This window comes from Halichoerus grypus, chromosome 5 (assembly GCF_964656455.1).
Source record: "Halichoerus grypus chromosome 5, mHalGry1.hap1.1, whole genome shotgun sequence".
NCBI classification, from domain to species: domain Eukaryota; kingdom Metazoa; phylum Chordata; class Mammalia; order Carnivora; family Phocidae; genus Halichoerus; species Halichoerus grypus.
The window spans coordinates 163,794,827-163,812,474 of NC_135716.1; the positions used below are offsets into that span (position 1 = coordinate 163,794,827).

General features: G+C 59.8%; 1 protein-coding gene across 9 annotated transcripts in view; it reads left to right on the top strand.

The window, feature by feature from the left end:
* ADGRB2 (adhesion G protein-coupled receptor B2) overlaps positions 1-17,648 on the top strand; it is a 59,517-nt gene that overhangs the window by 27,956 nt on the left and 13,913 nt on the right. For 6 of the 9 annotated variants that reach the window (XM_036098634.2, XM_036098642.2, XM_036098656.2 and 3 more), the window contains exons 2-9: positions 2,071-2,887; positions 14,027-14,110; positions 14,363-14,527; positions 15,724-15,888; positions 16,494-16,658; positions 16,741-16,908; positions 16,984-17,085; positions 17,255-17,361. In XM_036098634.2, the coding sequence (XP_035954527.1) occupies positions 2,071-2,887; positions 14,027-14,110; positions 14,363-14,527; positions 15,724-15,888; positions 16,494-16,658; positions 16,741-16,908; positions 16,984-17,085; positions 17,255-17,361 (1,773 nt within the window). The remainder of the gene's footprint in view (positions 1-2,070; positions 2,888-14,026; positions 14,111-14,362; positions 14,528-15,723; positions 15,889-16,493; positions 16,659-16,740; positions 16,909-16,983; positions 17,086-17,254; positions 17,362-17,648) is intronic. The other 3 variants (XM_078073486.1, XM_078073485.1, XM_078073487.1) reach the window with 3 other exon arrangements.

Below are 17,648 nucleotides of genomic sequence, written 5' to 3' on the forward strand. Positions count from 1 at the left end.
TCTAAGTGGGGGAGGTGAGGCCAGTTATAATGAGCCCCCACCTCCCCTCTGCTGAGCTGCAGCTATGGCCTGAATTTTGCAGCCTGCTTAAAAATAATTGGGGGCAGCGGGGGGATTGGATGTCACTCATCATCAGCTCCCGGCTTCGCTGGTGCTGCAGCAGGCTGGGGGTGGGCTGGAGAGTTTGGGACATACATGATGTGGGGCAGGGAAGGCCAGGGCTCTTGTGTCCCTTTTTCAGTTCTGGCGGGAGGAGTGGAGACACAACCTGTTCTGACATCTGCCCAGTAACTCCACGCGTGTCTTTGGAGGAGGCTGGGGTGGCTCCTCCCCAGGAAATGAGCCTGCCTTGAGCTTGTCCCCCTATGCCCCCTTTATCCCATGGCTGGGGAGGGGCAAGTGCGGGATCTGGGGCAGTGAGGAGTTCCACGGATGCTGCACAGGGATTGGAATTCTGGGGTTCTAATTCCTGCCCTCCCCCCCTCACCCCTCCAGTCACTGTTGAGGCTCCTAAAGAGCCAAGGGGAAATCTGTGCCTGGGGAGCCTCCGGGTCTTGGGAACATCTGGCCACATCTGTGAATTATCCTGTTTGTGACTCAGTTCCCAGGGCTAATGGCTTGTCCATCGGGCCTGAAGCCTGGGCAAGGAAGGGGACGCGGAGCAAGAGGCTATTGGTGGATGAGAGGGAACCCCAGGCTGGGGCTTCGGGTCCCGGCTTCCAGTCCCAGCTGGATCACTCTTGTGTGATCTTGAGCAGGTCGCCTCCCCTTTTGGAGCCTCATCTTTTCTCCTCTAATGTGGAGCAACCAGGCTCTAGGGGCCCATCCAGTGCTGTGAGCTATGCTGCAGGCACGGAGGAGGGAGGCAATGGGGATCACCTCGGGCGCAGGGCTGGAAGCAGGACGGAGCCAGCCCAGGTGCCAGGCTCTGTTTTCTGGACAGCTAGGGTGGAGGCTGTGCAGGCTCTGGGTAGTGGCTCTGGCCTGGCCCGGTGGGTGGGAGGGTGCCTGCAGGTGCCCTGCCCGCTAGGCTTTGTCCACTCGGGCCTGACCGCCCTGCGCGTCTGTCAGGGTATGGCCTGAGGCCTGGTTGCCTGCCCACACCTGGAGCACATGCTGGGGGTTCGGCTCAGTGCAGCACTTGGCAGGGAGGGAGAAATCAGTGGACCCCGGTCTCCACTCCTAGGAGCTTGAAGACTCCTGAGATGAATGAGCTAGCTCGGGGGAGACAACAGGGGATAGAGGTGCTGACTGGGGCTATGGACTTGCAGGCAGGTGCTGCGGGAGCTGCGAGCTGGGCGATAGCTTGGTGGCCTTACTGGGGTAGCGGGCCCTGAGCCAGGCCTTGGGACGATAACTCCATGGCAGGAAGGGAAGAGGGGTTAAGGGGAATACTGCACCCATTTTGCAGGTGCCTCGCCCCGTTGTTTCCACCAGGAAATCCACCACAGCGGTAGTCATGACGTTCACACTTGCGATGCCCCCCAGGGGCATGGCTCAGGCTGTGCGCAGCCCCTGGCGCACCGGTCGTAACTCCTCCCCTTTCTCGCCCACTCAGTAAAAGCAGGCGAGTGAGAATGACATTGTTCCGGGAATAACCTTGAATTGCTCTGATTTATAAAAAAGCAAATCGTTGTCAAACATTGCTCCTTTGACAATTACCGCTGGATTACACGTGACACGCCTCACAGCTGATCACGATACACTGCGACTGAGAGCAAGGGTTCTGGAGAATTCCAGTTGGGTGGTGGGGATGGGGCTAGATCCAAGTGTCAGGCCGGGTGCCTGTGGCTGGTGGGACTGACCGAGGAATCGCAGGGTGACAGAGACAACAACGGATGTTTCTTAAGGGCTTCCAGAGTCAGGCACTCTCCCACGTGCCTACATTTTACAGGTAAGGGGACTGAGGCTCTAAGCAGTCGAGTCCCCCGTCTAAGATCACACAGGTGGAGGTGGGTGACTTCAAAGTCTTCCCCGAGAGGCCCACCCCCCGGCAGCGAGGAGGCCACGGGAGACTGAGAGCTCATGCTGGTAGTGCCTGGGACCGCTGACCGCCGTCTCTCTCCACAGGGCAAGGGACATAGGATGACCCCAGCCTGTCCCCTCTTACTATCTGTGATTCTGTCCCTGCGCCTGGCCGCCGCCTTCGACCCCGCCCCCAGCGCCTGCTCCGCCCTGGCCTCAGGCGTGCTCTACGGGGCCTTCTCACTGCAGGACCTCTTTCCCACCATCGCCTCGGGCTGCTCCTGGACCCTGGAGAACCCTGACCCCACCAAGTACTCCCTCTACCTGCGCTTCAACCGCCAGGAGCAGGTGTGCACTCACTTTGCCCCCCGTCTGCTGCCCCTGGACCACTACCTGGTCAACTTTACCTGCCTGCGGCCTAGCCCAGAGGAGGCGGTGGCCGGGGCGGAGGCAGAGGCGGGGTGGCCAGAGGAGGAGGAGGAGGCCGCAGCGGGGCTGGAACTGTGCGGCGGCTCAGGCCCCTTTACCTTCCTGCACTTCGACAAGAACTTCGTGCAGCTGTGCCTGTCGGCAGAGCCCTCGGAGGCCCCGCGCCTGCTGGCGCCTGCCGCCCTGGCCTTCCGCTTCGTCGAGGTCTTGCTCATCAACAACAACAACTCCAGCCAGTTCACCTGCGGCGTGCTCTGCCGCTGGAGTGAGGAGTGCGGCCGCGCCGCCGGCCGGGCCTGTGGCTTCGCCCAGCCGGGCTGCAGCTGCCCCGGGGAGGCGGGGGCCAGTCCCGCCACCACCACCACGCCTCCAGGCCCTCCGGCTGCCCACACTCTGTCCAATGCCCTGGTGCCCGGGGGCCCGGCCCCACCCGCTGAGGCCGATTTGCATTCAGGGAGCAGCAATGACCTGTTCACGACCGAGATGAGATATGGTGAGTCTGAGCAGGGCCCTGGTGGGGTTGGGTGTGCCCAGGGGGCCCTCTGGGGCCCGTCTTGGCAGATCCCCAGGCCATTCGTATGGTCCTTCACCCGTGTCCCCTCTGTGTCTGTCCTTGTCCCGATGTTGGGGTTCCCTGAAATGGATTTGGGTTAGACCTCACTCTCGAAGAGTTTGCAGTCTAGGTGGGTGAATGGGAGGGCAGAGATCGGCCAATGCGGTGTGGTGAACCCAGGGAGAGGACTCCCCACACTGGGCAATCAAGGAAGGCTTCCTGAAGGAAGTGATACAGGAGCAGAGATCTGAAGGACAAGTGGAAGCCAGCGAAGCCAAAGAAGCGGGGAAGGCATTCCGGGCAGAGGGAGCAGTGCGAACAAAGGCCCCAAGCTGGGAGTGACCGTGGCAGGTCCTGGCACTGCAAGTTGACAAGTTTGCCTGGAGGCTGGAGAGTAGGCAGGGAGCAGGGATGTGTTCCTGTCCTCACAGGTCAGTGATTTTTGGCAGTGGCCGCAGGGTCAGGGCAGAGGGCGGTGCCCAGGTGAAGAGGCCTGGGCTTCAAGGCTGCCTTGGAGGGCTGGGCTGGCTCAGCTCCCAGCATCCCCTCTCTCCCCCTCTGGGCCCGTGTCTTCTGGGACCGAGGCTGCCAGCAGCTAGAGCTTCCTGCTGACTGGGCAAAAGCTCTGCGAGCCCTGAGTCCTACATGCTCTTGCTCCCACCCCAGCTCCCTCGCCACAGCCACCTTCTGCCGGCCCTCCTTCCTGCAGCTTCAGGGCCCCTAGCCCCTCATCTGGATCTCATGTGCCTGCCGCACAGTGCCGGGCCCGAGACTGGCCAGGGGGCCTGGCAGGGAGTGGGTGGGGGGGGGAGGCAGATCTGGGTTCCGGTCCCCAGCTCTGGTACTAAAAGGGAGTTCCCTTCCCTCTCCGGGCCTCGGTTTCCCCATTTGGGGTAACAGGTCCTGGCCTACCATCATGAGGATGTCATGCAGGGCTGGAAGTCAGAAGAGGCATCTAGGTCTGCCTGAGAGTATTTACAGGGAGGCAAGGGGTCTTGTGTGAGGGCCACTAGGAGTGTTGGAGTATGACCTGTCCCCGCCCCTGCTTTGGAGGCCAGAGCCCTGGAGTTGGGCACTGCCTTTGACTGTTCCCTTCAGCGGATCCCATTTTTTGGCATCAGTTTCTTCATCTGTAAAACGGGGAGGTATCTCTGAATTAATTAGAGGGGCTAGTTATCATGACAGCGGCCTCTCCCAATGCCGTGTGGAGGGGGCTTTTAGCCTCCCCCAGGAGACATCTGGCACCATGCCTGTCCATGGCAAGTGCCCAGTGGCCTTGCTCTGGCCTCTCCCCCTGGCCAGCTTGGCCTTTAACATTGGTCGATGAAGCCGTCCGAGTGACAGCAGGCCGTGGGCAGGTTATGGGCCTTGGAGGCCGGCCTGGGATTTAGTGCCTGCAGGAAGAAATTGCATTTCGCTTCTTTGTCGAACATCGGCGGAGAGCACCAGGCGTATATCAGGAGGTTTATGGTTCTTCCTGCCTGGTGGTCACTGCCTATCACTCTGTGGGGGCCTCCCCCATCGTGCTCAGCAGAGGGCAGCCTCTTTTGTCTGGCTTTCCCTGTGGTCCCTTGGCCCAGTGGTCCGCAGTGGATGGAGCAATGCTTTACCCTCATGGGCGGGCACATCTGGGCAGGCTGCCATGTGGAGCACAGAGCCAGGAGCAGCCAGCTGGGCTTGGTGGAAGCCGGAAGCAGGAGTTGGTTGGTAGTTGGGGTATCTTTGGGGGTCAGAGAGGGCTAGTGATGGGAAGGCCACCATGGTCCCCATCATCATCACAGCCTCTGCAGGGGCCTCTGAGACTGGGGATGGGTGGAGATTGGATGCTGCCTGTCCCTGGGCATGAGGCCTGGTATCATCTCTGTGCAGGGAGCCCTAGGCTCCCAGCTGTTCCACGCCTGACCTCAGCTCACGCCCCTTGTCCTGCTTGGCCTGTTTTCAGGCTGTTCATGGGGGTTGCCTGCAGGGAGGGCCCTTGTGGGGAGTTGCAGGGGGTGAGGTGTCATCCGTCTTCCTAAGTGGGCTTGCATAGCACACTGCTGCCCAGACTTCCTTCCTCTCCCCTGGCAGGCAAGAGACTTTTCCTCTCTGCCATCTCCTCCCTTCTGCCCAATCTCTTAGGGGCAAGAGACAATGGACATAGGGCTCAGTTCGTTCCATGTGGCAGGGGACGTCTGAGGGCCAGGGCATCATCAGGGCTCAGGGCACTTTGTGCCTGGTGGCAGCGCCACCCCCAGCCCCCCGGGCCGGCTGGACACAGGTACCAGCCATGGGAGAACCGGCTCACACATGGAACTGCCAGATGGAGGACAAGATTGGTGGTGAGCAGGAAGAGGAGGACCCTTGTCCCAGCCCCTCTGCTAGGTACTGCAGCAGGGGAGTTGTGCTCCCCTTCCCTGGGACACCCGGAGTAGAGTCAGTGGCCTGGCCAGGTGGAGTGGGGCTGGGTCGCTACTGGGAGAGCCATGAGGCCGGGAGCTGGTGGGCCGCGCCGGAGTGCAGTGCCCGGGCCCGCCTCAGAGCCGAGTGCGTTTGACAAGAGGGTACAGGCGCCTGTTAATTTCACGCAAACTGCCTTTGATAGATCTCTTGTTATTTTTGGTGAGTTGAGCCATAAATTTGTGCCATCTTGCTGCCGCAATCTGTTAAGTGGGGAGAGAGGAAGAAAGGGAAGGCAGGCAGGAAGGAGCTCGGCGGATGCCGGCTGAGGCCGGGGCAGGAATCGGGGGGAAGAGGTAGAGCTGTCACCCTGCAGTTCCTGCCCACAGACCCTGAGACCTGATGAGGCCCTGGCCAGGGGCGTTGGCTGTGCCGAGTGATACCTGGGAGAAGGGCTCTTTTGCTCTGGCAGCCCTCCCCCTCCTCTCCCACACGCCCTGCCCTCCCCAGAGCCACTGTCCCATCCTTGGCCGGTTGCTGCTCACCCACCTCCCCATCATCCAGGCTCCATTCCTGAGGCAAAAGTTCAAATCCCCACTCTGCCACTGCTGCTGGGTGACTTGGACACGGGGGCTGCCCCTGGGGGCCTCAGGACCTCCCGTCATCTGTGCATCACTTCCCTGATCCAACCACCAGACTCCCCATCATGGCCCAGACTCTTGAGCCTGGCCTTCCAGCCCCACCCCAGACCCCGCTGTCCCCTGCTATTCAGCCTTCGCTCCAAATCTGTCCTGCCCTTGACCGGGGCTCCTCACTGGCTCCCCGAGCCCCTGCTTTCTGGACTCCCTGCCTTTGCTTGGGATGTTTCCCTCACCTGGAATGACCTTTGCCCTTGGTTATCCAGATCTTCCCCATTCTTCCCAGCGCTGTTCAAGCCCGGTTTCCTCTGGGAAGCTACTTCTGCCTGCCCAACCCTGTCCTCGATTGGTCCTTCTCCTCCCAGCGCTCAGGCCCTGCTGTCCTCTTTTGGCCAGCCTCATCTGGTGGCAGGAAGTGCAGCCTTACCTGCTTGTTTGGGGCTCAGACATTGGGGAGGCCGGGCCTCTCTCAGGGCGGGAGCAGGAGGGCAGGGAGACCTAGCACAGGCTGTCCATTTCCTAGAAGGACCTTCCAGCCCCAATCTGTGCTGCTGGAGCTCTGTGTGCTCCGTCACAGGATGGGGAGGGGGGCCCAGATTCCTGAGACATCGCAGCAGGGGCCCAGTCGCAGCCCATCCATCACGCACATCTTCATGTCTCTATCAGGGTGGAGTTTGTGCCAGGCCTTGGGTCGGCTCTGAGTGAATGAGATCCAAGGTGAACCAGACACACCTCCTGCCCTCTGATGGGGGAGCGTGACCACTAGTGTACGGCTTTCAAGGTCAAGGCCACAGACCGAAGTCGCCCAGCCCTGGGTTCAGTTCCCAACCCCACTACTGACTAGCTGTGTGACTGTGGGCAAGTTTCTTCACCTCCATTTTATCACCTGTAAAATGGGGCTAGTAGAGCTATTCACAGAGTAATTAAGCAAGAGACTGTGGGTCAGTGCTTAGCACAGTCCCTGGCACATGGTAAATCCCTAATAAATCACTGCATGTTGTCCTAATTTAGTGCAGTAGGTATGATGTACATGGGCTAGATGTCAAGGGAGCAGGAAGAGTGAGGGATTCAACCACAAAGGGGTGGGAAGGCCGTCTAAAGGAGGTGATTCTGAGTTGGGTTTTGAGGAGTGAATAGGAGTTCACTGGCCCATGAAATATTTTTTAATTGAATTGCTTTTAAAATTTAATATATTAGGAAGAAATTTCACATCATAAATGGGAAAGGAGTATCACTTATTTGAAGTAGAAGATAACAGAAGAGACAACCATAATGAAAACAAAGTGACAGTAGTAAATTCTCACTAGCTGCTCGTCTCTCCTCTCAATTTGTTAGAAAGAGAAATGAGCATGTGCTGGGGACGTGTTGAAGGCTCGGACTGCACAGAGACTTTATCTTTTTTTTTTTTTTTTAAGATTTTATTTATTTATTTGACAGAGAGAGAGACAGCTAGAGAGGGAACACAAGTGGGGGAGTGGGAGAGGAAGAAGCAGGCTCCTGGCTGAGCAGGGAGCCCGATGCGGGGCTCGATCCCAGGACCCTGGGATCATGACCTGAGCCGAAGGCAGATGCTTAACGACTGAACCACCCAGGCGCCCCCAGAGACTTTATCTTGCATGCATTTGGAAGGATTAAAAGTAAAGCAGCCGTATAATTTATCATCTAAACTGGGACACTTGTGAGGTTTTAAAGCAGGGGAAGGGGTCCTATTACTTGCATCAGGGCAGGCACAAACTAGACCACCGCAGGCAGATAGATTGGCAGGAAGTCACCCTAATTAAAAAAGAGACCTGGAAGGGGGAACTGCCTCAGTCCATGATCCAGGGTTGTTTAATGGCATGTTTGTGAGCCACCCCAAGTCATTTCCTACCGCATGCTTTGGGCAACCCTGCAGGAGGGAGCAGCCCATGCAAGGACATGGAAGTGTGAGCGTGTCGGTACAGGGAGGTCTAGTGGACTGGCGTTACTGGGCAGTAGCCCCAGTGGTGGGAGATGGGGTCAAGGCTCTGGGACCCTGCCGCCATTGGCCGAGGGCCTTAAGGCAGCAAGAAGTTGGGTGTCGTGGGGGAGGCCAGATGAGGTCGGATGAGTCAGGTGTGGTCCCTGCTCTCCAGGAGCTCCTGGCCACGTGGGGGAGGTGGCAGGGCCCCAGCTCACTCTGTTGGGAGGCTGGGCAGATAGGCCAGCAGCTTGGGGGAGGAAGTCTTCAGCGGGGAACTGGCATTTTGGCTGGGCATCTGCTCTCATGGGGATACCCAGTTGCATTGGACTGCAGAGGTAGAGCTTGGGGTTTTCAAAGCCATCTCCCGGTACCCCCTCCCCGTGGGGTTCTGAGGCACTGCTGGGGGTGGGAAGCCATGGAGAGACATGACAGAGCCCTGTTTCAAGGGGATCTGTTGGTGCCTACTCAGGGCCCCGGGGCCAGCCTCAGGGAGGATGTAGAGAGCCCTGGGAGGGAGGACTGCTTTGTAAATCGCACTGCTCTCCCCGTGGAAGTGATGATTATCATGGTTATTTTTAACACATTCATGACAAAGGAGGCTGAGGGGGCTGCACTGCGTGGGGTTTGGGGGCAGGGTCTGCAGAGCATGGTGTAGCAGGTGTCTGTAGTCTGCTCAAATGGCAGAGAGCCTGAGCCCACCCTATCTGCCAGTGCCGGGGGATGGGGCGTGGAACAAGAGTGGCTCCTGTATGACTGGGGTAGGGGAACGCTCAGGGATATCTGGCCCATGTTTGCTGAATGCCTGTCTTCTGTCTAGCTGTTCGGAGCTAAGCCCTCTGTGCAAGAGGAGTGAGGGAGATTGAGACCCTCCCATAGTGGCCACAAGAGGGACGAGCCCAGAATACTCACAGCTGCAGAGAGCGGCAGCCTAGGGTCTCAGCCACAGAAGGGACCAGCATAGCCAAACTCCTGTGTGGTCAGCCTAGGAAGGCTTCCTGGAGGAGGCAACATTTAACATGTAGAAGATTTTGGCAGATTGAGGTGGAGGAGGGGCATTCCAAGGGGAGGAAACACCAATCGCAGAGAGGAAAGCCTGTAGATAACAAGAAGGAGGTGGCATTCCCTTTCCATGGAGAGCTTATTGTATTTGGGCCGTCCATATCTCTTGTTTCATTTAATTCTGAACCTGTGGTAGGATGTATCATTTCTATTTTCAGTTGGAGGTGTTTAAGCTCAGAGAGGTGAGGCCACTTGCCCAAGGGCACACAGCAAGACTCTGGTGGAATTGGGAATCAAATCTGCATCTGTCTGGCTCTTAAAGCTACATCCTTCTCACTGGCCCACATGACCTTGCAGTGTGCTTGGCTGCCTGGTGGGGAGAAGAAAACAGGACTGCACAGGTCAGCAGGGGCCAGCGCATGCCGGGCTCTGAGGTTTACACTGGTAGCTGTGGGGAGCTGCCAAAGGTTCCTCAGCAGGGGAGGGGGAGTGTGTGTGGTTTGAGCTGGGCTCCCAGAGGATCACTTTGGAGGCTACAGAAGAGAATCAGGCTCTCCAGTGGGGAGTGGGGAGTGGATATGCAAAGGAACGATTAGAAGGTGGTGTTAAAACAGGATAACAGTAGCAGGTGTGAGGGGCTTGGGGGGGGGGATGACGAGCAGGTGGGCGGAAATGACTCGAGGTCCCATGGAATTAAGAAAGGCGTCTCTGAGGAGGTCCAAGTTGGACTGCATTTGTTAGAGCCGCGCAGTTCAGTAGGAAGAGCGTGGCCTCCGGAGGAGTCAGGCAGGCCTGGGTTCGAATGTCACTCAGCCTCTGTCGGGCATGCGACCTCGGAGCCGCTGTCCTCATTAGTAACATGGGAGAGCCCATCCTCATGAGGATGAGATGAGGCGAGGTAGGGTGCACGGTGACTGGCAAGTAGGGCTTGTGTAGTAAATGTTACCTTATTCAAAACAAAACAGAACAGTTAGGAGGTCGGCTGGGCTTGAGCAGGGAAGCGGGTTCCAGGCAGTAGGTCCGTCCCACCCAGGGCAGGCTCCCAGGTGAAAAAGGCGATAGATTGCAGGACTGTGAGCATCCGAGCCCTGGGTCCTCCAAGCTCGTGCTGCTCCCTGGACAAGACACTTGGAAGTTCTGGGGGTGCCCACACCCCCTCCAGAACCCCCTCTTGTCCTGTTGGCTCAGCTGCCTCTTAGACTCCCCCAGTGGTGGGCCCCGAGCCGGCTGGGGCCTGCACGTGCTATATGCTGAATAAACGTGGTTTCAGTGGGTAACTACTCTGGTCTTACTTGTGTTCCTCCCCTTCAGGCAGAACTGCCTTTCATCTGTGGGGGACATGAATTGCTGGCTTACCTTCTGAGGGAAGTGGGGTGGGAATGGAAGGGGGGGGCGGTCAGTGTTGGCCCTGTGGCCTTGGGCTTGTCCCCATGCCCCGTCTCTGGTCCAGCCCAGGAGGCCTGGAGAGGGACTCAAGAGCTGGGCCTGTGACACGTTCTGATTTTCAAATCGGATGGATTCTAGAAACCACCGACATCACCTCTGGTTCCGTCTTGGGGCTGGCCAGCAAAGGGTTGGTGCACAGTTTGTAGAGGCGTGGAGACCACGGGAAGTGGTGGGGTTCCGCAGCGAGCAGGTCAGACGGCTCTCATCACGTCCGGGTTTGCTGGCCCTCCTGGATGCCAGGCTGACGGCTGGGGGTTGCCACAGACACAGTGAGGGTCTAGACGCAGGCAGGAGCTAGATGAAGGGATTCTCAGCTGGATTTGTGATAGGCTGGGCAGCGTCTGCAGAATGTTTACTAGGACATGGGTGTCAGGATGGGGCCTGGTCTAGGTGGAGGACTGCTGGGCGGAGCTGATCCTCAAGATTTACAAGGGACCATTTCTGGTGACCCCCACGGGGGGGGGGGGAAGCTAGGAGCGGCGTGTTAGTTGGCGTTTATTGGTATGCCTCTGGACCGGATCCAGGGCCAGTGTTCACTGTGCTCAGGGAGATGGCTTCCACGGCCTTCTTCCAAAGGGCCCACGAGCCCAGGGAGGTTCAGACGGTCAGAAGGTGGACACAGAGGCGACAGGGCACACAGAGGAGGGGACAGCTGACTCTATCTGGGGGGTGGGGGATGAGGAAGACTTCAGAAATGAGAAGCCACGTGAGCTGGATTTTGAAAATCAGTTAGAAGTTCTTGAGGTGAAAAAGGTGGGAAACAAGCAGGTAGAGATTTGAGAAGAAATGGTGGTCCCATTTTGGACGGGCTGACTTTGAGGGCCCCTCATCAGGAGACCTGTTCAGAAGGCAGGAGGCTACACAGGAGCGAAGCCCAGCGTGGGGGTGCTGTGGGTAATGCCTCGGGAGCAGCCATTCAGAGGGGCTAAATTAAACCTGGGGGTGGGGGGGGGCGGGGGGGCGGTGCGGCGGAAACCTGACGGAGCATAGCTGCCCGATGTGGGAAGCAGCAGGAAGACAGAGCAGTCAAGGAGACTGGGATGGAGGAGCCAGACAGGTAGGAGGAAACCAGGAGAGTCGGGGAGAGGAGTGTTTCAAGGCAGGAAGAGTCAACAGGACCCCGTGCTGCCGAGGGGTCAAGTGGGACGAAGCTGCAAGCGGCCATAGGATTTAGCAATAAGGAGGGCGCTGATGACTTTGTCAAGAACAGTTTCAGCAGAAAGATGTGGTCAGAAGCCAGACTGCAGTGGATTACCAGGCGAGGTGACATTTGAGCCAGGATGTGAGTGGCAGGTGAGAAACTAGATGGCAGCTGTGGAACACTTATTGATGGGGAGGAGGAGCCGGGGGGACAGTAGCTGGGGGAGGAAGGAGGGCTCCCCCCAGAATGGAGGTCCATTCTTGGGTGGCCATGGGAAGACCATGCTGACCAAATGCTGAGCCAGAGGGTAATGGGTGGAGCCCTCCTGGAAGGTGGGAGGGGGAGAAGCAGGGCCAGGGTGGGCAGGGCGGGGGGGGGGGGCTGGCCTTTGTAAGAGGGACTGCAGGGAATTTGGGAGTTGGATGTCTGGGGCAAGAAGTCAGGGGCGAGGCTTGGGGGGCCTCCTATGTCACAGCGTTTGCTTTCTCTGTAAAGGAGCTCCTTGCAGAGAGTGAGGGAGCAGAGATGAGCTCAAGGAGAGAGGTCAAGGTCTGGCACAGAGAAGGTGGGGAATGGGGAAGGCGGGGAGCCAGGGAGTGCTGCTGAGAAGCCCCAGGCGCCCAGCGGATATGCAGCCCTGAATCTGTCCTGGTGCCAGTTGGCACAGCTGTGGATTTCTTCAGCAGCCTGGGGGTGGGCGTGGAGAAGGCGGCTTGTCACAAGGCTCTAGGGCTGGGGACTGGCTGAGCGGGTGTGGTGGAAGGGCTGGGTGAAGGGATTCAGGAATGGGCAAGCATGGCATGGGCACCTTTTCTGTGGTCCTGCTGGAGGCAGGGCCCAAAGTGAGGCCGGGAGGGGTTGCAGATGCCATTTGAAGGGAGGAGGCCCCAGGGAGGGGGCTGAAGGGTGGCAAGTGAGGGTGCAGAAGAGGTGCAGGTTGTGAGGGGAGGGGGAGATGGTAAAAATAAGCCAGATGGGTCCTGCCTTCTGGAGCATTCACCACATGCCAAGCAGGGTGCCAAGGGCTTCATGGCCTGCCTCTCAGGGAGTCCTCAAGTCAGCCCTCAAGGGAGGGGGTATTCCGAGTACTGTTCTACAGAGGGGAAAACAGAGAGGCAGACACTTGCCCAAGGTCACACAGCTGATCACTGTCCGTGTCCCAGTTGGGACATGGGGCACGACTCCAGTTGTCCTGAGCTGGTGGAGAAGTTTTGGGGAGGATGTAGATTGAGTTCTGCGACTAGTGGCTGAAATGGAGGGAGGGGCCCTGGAGTTGATGAGACCAGAAGCTGGGCTGAGTGGCACTTCAGGGCCCCCTACCCAGCAGGTTTGCTCAAGGTGGCCCTCTTGGTGCCTGGTTGGATAGAGCTTTCTCTCGGACGCAGAGCCCGGACTGGGCCGCAGGGGGCAGAAAGAGCATAGCCCTCTTGGGTTCCTTCAAACACCGTGCCTGCTTGGTGCTGACCTGGCTTTCAGATATAGAAGAGGTCCTGGGGCTGGGGGCCAGCAGTACCTTCTAGTCCGGGGACAGCATGGGCTGAGTCCTGTCCCCAATGCTGTTCCCACCTGCCCAGCAGCCTCTACATGGGCTGGGTCTTGCCCCTCTGTGCTCATGTCAGCCCCCATCCATGCTCCCTAGCCCGTGGGAGGGGGCCTGGATGAGCTCATGTCTGAGCAGGAGGGGCCAGCTTTGGAGAAGGGGAGCTCCCAGCCCCTCCTCCAGCACTGGTGGTGCTTCCAAGGCCTAGACCAGACACATAAATCAGGGTGGTCAGCTGAGAGCCTGCTGAGGCTGAGGCTGAGGCAGCAGTGGCCTCCGGGAGCACCTGCTGCTCTCCCAGCCACAGGAGCAGTGGGGAGGAGGGTCTGCGAGGTTGTAGGCACCTGCCCGAGGCCCTGGGGTCTCAGAGGAGTAGCATTCTGACCTGGGCCTCTAGGTCACAGTCCAGTGATGCATGGGGAGCAGAATCCAGGCCTGACACTCAGCCCCTGGCTTGGCATGAATCACGTCCCAGAGGCAGGCGTGGGGGGTGGTCTGTTTGTCAGCCTGAGGAGTCAGTCCCGTGAGGGGAAAGAGCCTGGGCCTCAGGCTTACCAGGCTGTGTGCTCTTGGACAAGTCACTTCCCCTCTCTGGTCCTCAGTGTCCTCATCTTTAAACAGAGACGGTGGTCCCTGCCTCCCAGAGGAGGATTGGAGGAGCTAGGTATGGGTAGCCCATGGCCCAGAAGCCTCCCGGAGCCCGTCGACGTGAGCGGCCACTCCTCTCCAGTCTTCCTCAGTCCAGCTGAGGCAAGAGGAGGAGAAGACGGTTGTAAGGCTGTGGGCGAGTCCCGTGTGGCCTTCTGAGCGTCGGTTTCCTTATCTGTGAAATGATGGTGGTGGGGGAGGGGCAAGGACTTGATGCTCACTCAGCATCGCCTGCAGTTGGTTCCAGACCCTCGGGCTGAGGGAGAGCAAGGCCGCCCTCTCTGCGCCACTGTGGCAGGACAGAGCTGGCCTTTGCTGAGCCCCTGCCACCACCTCCGTGTTCCAGGTGAGGAGCCGGAAGAGGAACCGAAGGTGAAAACCCAGTGGCCAAGGTCTGCAGATGAGCCTGGGCTATACATGGCGCAGACAGGTAACTCGGGCCCGCCTCCCTTCCTCTGCGGCGGGGGCCCGACGGTGTGGCGTCTGGTGGCATGTGTGCTTGGCGTGTGCCCGTCTGTGTCTGTGTCCTGGAGCTCAGTCACATCCCTGCCACGTGAGGCCTGTGGGCAGGGATGGGCGGCCTCCTTCAGAGCCTGTCACTTGGGGTCAGGGTAGGAGGATCCCTAGGAGGCTGAGTGCTTGGGAGGTGCCCCCTGCCGCCGACGCTGTCCCTCTCTCATAGGCGACCCGGCGGCTGAGGAGTGGTCCCCGTGGAGCGTGTGTTCTCTGACGTGTGGGCAGGGTCTGCAGGTGCGGACCCGCTCCTGCGTGTCCTCCCCCTATGGGACCCTGTGCAGCGGGCCCCTGCGGGAGACCCGGCCCTGCAACAATTCAGCCACCTGCCCAGGTATGCCCATCCTCCCGCCTGCTCTGCCTGCAGGGGTAGGTCCTGCCTGGGACTTGGGCAGGTTCATCTTCCAAAGATGGTGGGTTGCCTCCTTTTTTTTATTCAGCAAACTTGACTGTCCCCCACACCATGGCCAGCCCCACACAGGGCGCTGGGGACACAGATGAATCAGACCAGGGCCCGCACCAGTGGGCTTGGTTCTGGGCCCAGCACTCCCTTGATGCCTGTGTCCTGGTAATCAAGGCTCATCTTTTTACCCCATTGCCCTCTGTGTTCCCTACACTCTGGCCATACCAGCGCCTCTTGCACTCTCCCATCCCCCTGCATTGGCTTATTCTCATCCTATCCCCACCTTGGCTATTACAATTCAGCCTGCCCTTCAAGATCTAAGACAAATGCCACTTCTTCCTCTTCTTCTTCTTTTTTTTAAATGAAACCTTGCCTGACCATCCCCCCTCCCTGCTCTGATGCCCCATCCCAGTCCCCAGGGAGCCTCCTCAGTCCAGCATGGAGTACTGAGAATGTGCATGCGCCTGCCTGGGACAGGTGGTCCGCCATGGGGAGGTGGGGGGCCGCTTCAGCCAGTCCTGTTCCTTGTTCCCTGAGGGAGTGCAGCGGTGCCTAGACCATGACCAGCTCCTGGCCGTGGACTTAGAGTAGGGCTACCTGGGAAGGGGTCTTGGCACCCGGGAGTGTGGCAAGAGCTTGCAGAAGGCTGGGGCAAAGCTGTGTTCCGGAGTGTGAGCTCTCTGTGTCAGTGTCCGTGTAGAGGTTCATGTCTCTGTGTGTGTCCATGCGCTTGGGGTTGGGACGGGCACTACTCTTGCCCCAGGCCTGTCATGTTGGATTCTTGCTTTGGGTCTGGGGATCGGGAGGGCTGGGGTGGGATAGATAGGCTGGGGCGGATCTTGAGCCCTTTCCTGGGCTTTCCTGTGCCCCCAGGAGAGGAGGAGCCCCGGCTCCCCTCCTGGGTCGGTCCTAGTCTCCCTGTCCTGGTGTCCACAGGAGGTATCCTGTGTGAGTTGGGACTAGAAGCCTGTGTCTTCCATTTTCCCCCCAAAGGGCGGAGTCCTGGGGCCCAGTGCAGAGCCAATGAGGAGCTGTCGCAGAGCTGCCGGAGCTCCTGATTGGTGGGCGGATGGGCAGTGGGCGGGGCCAAGGTGCCGCCCAGCCACCGGCCACGTGCTTCCTTGCAGTGCACGGCGTGTGGGAGGAGTGGGGGTCCTGGAGCCTGTGCTCCCGCAGCTGCGGGCGGGGGTCCCGGAGCCGGATGCGGACCTGCGTGCCCCCCCAGCACGGCGGCAAGGCCTGCGAGGGTCCCGAGCTGCAGACTAAGCTCTGCAGTATGGCCGCCTGCCCGGGTCAGTAGCGCCCGTGGGCTTCCAGGCGGGCGCTGCCCAGCCGGGTGGGGGTCGGGAGACCCAGGGGAGGCAGTCAGGTCCAGTGCTCTGCCCTTGGGGGCCCATGAACTTGAACCAAGCATGGGGAGAATGGCAAAGCGTACCTGCCAGCGTGGGAGGTGATGTGGCCGGGCCCAGACTTGGAGTTGCCACACTGTAACCCCAACAAAAGAAGGCTGCCCCTTCCCCTAAGCCCCGAGATACCCTCGCTGTTCATTGCCCTTTGGTGCTCATGGCCAGCCTGGCTGTGAGGGGACACAAATCTGGACTTAAGAGTGGGCAGAGATCCAGAGGTGTCCCTGGGGCCCATTTCCCTTACCAAGAGAGAGCAAGTGCTGCCTCGGTGCTGAGTGGAGAGGTATCCTGCGTTCCTGGAGCTGGTGACAGGCAGGCAGGACCAGGCCCAGGCACCACCAGCTCACTGCAGCCCCCCTTCATCCACCCCTCTCCCGTGGGTCTGGCCCCGTTCAAGTCTGAATGCCTAACAGGCTCTGCCATCTCCCTGCCCCCACTGGTCCCCACAGCCCTTGCTCAACGGCCGCCCCTGCTTGTGTCTCCCCATGCAGTGGAAGGCCAGTGGCTAGAATGGGGTCCCTGGGGCCCGTGCTCCACATCCTGTGCCAACGGGACCCAGCAGCGCAGCCGGAAGTGCAGTGTAGCGGGCCCAGCCTGGGCCACGTGTACAGGGGCCCTCACGGACACCCGCGAGTGCAGCAACCTCGAGTGCCCAGGTGAGTACTCAGTGCCAGGGGGGGCAGGTGGCAGCCCGGCCCCCAGGGAGCAGCTGGGGCCACTCACACCCTCCTTCTGCAGCCGCAGATGGCAAGTGGGGGCCGTGGAACGCGTGGAGCCTGTGCTCCAAGACGTGCGACACGGGCTGGCAGCGCCGCTTCCGCATGTGCCAGGCCACGGGTGCGCAGGGCTACCCCTGTGAGGGCACCGGAGAGGAGGTGAAGCCTTGCAGTGAGAAGAGGTGTCCAGGTATCGGCCACAGGACGCTAGGGGGTGGAGGGACAAGCCTGTGGGCCTAGCTGAGCCCCTCCACTGTCCCCACAGCCTTCCACGAGATGTGCAGGGATGAGTATGTGATGCTGATGACGTGGAAGAAGGCGGCTGCTGGCGAGATCATCTACAACAAGTGCCCCCCCAATGCCTCAGGTGAGCGGTGGGGTGACTCTCCCCGAAGCCCCCACCTCCGCCTTTCCTGCTCACTCCCTTCTGCCCCCACCCCCCGCCTGTTTGAGCCTCTGTGCTCAGGTGTGGAGTGAAGTGAGTAGGAGTCTGGCCCCCACACCCAACCCCGGGTCCCGTCCTGTCCCCCTTGCAGGGTCTGCCAGCCGCCGCTGTCTCCTCAGTGCCCAGGGCGTGGCATACTGGGGTCTGCCCAGCTTCGCCCGCTGCATCTCCCACGAGTACCGCTACCTGTACCTGTCAGTGAGTGTGCCCCGCTGGGCTGGGGTGGCACAGGGTCTGTCCCAGGCTCGGGCAGGGGGTGGAGGGAGCTTGCTTCCTGCTCTTGCCCGTGTGCCTTGGCATACATGTGCTGTGCCCACCTCTGCCTGCCTGTGTCTCTCCTTGCCCAGCACACTCCTACTCATACCTCAGGGCCTGACTCTCAAGTGTCTTCCCTTGTTCCTGGCGCCTCCTTCTGTTGCTCCTCTGGTCCCCCGAGCCTCCCAGTCATGAGGTGTCATGAATGCTCATCGAAATGTCTGTGTCCC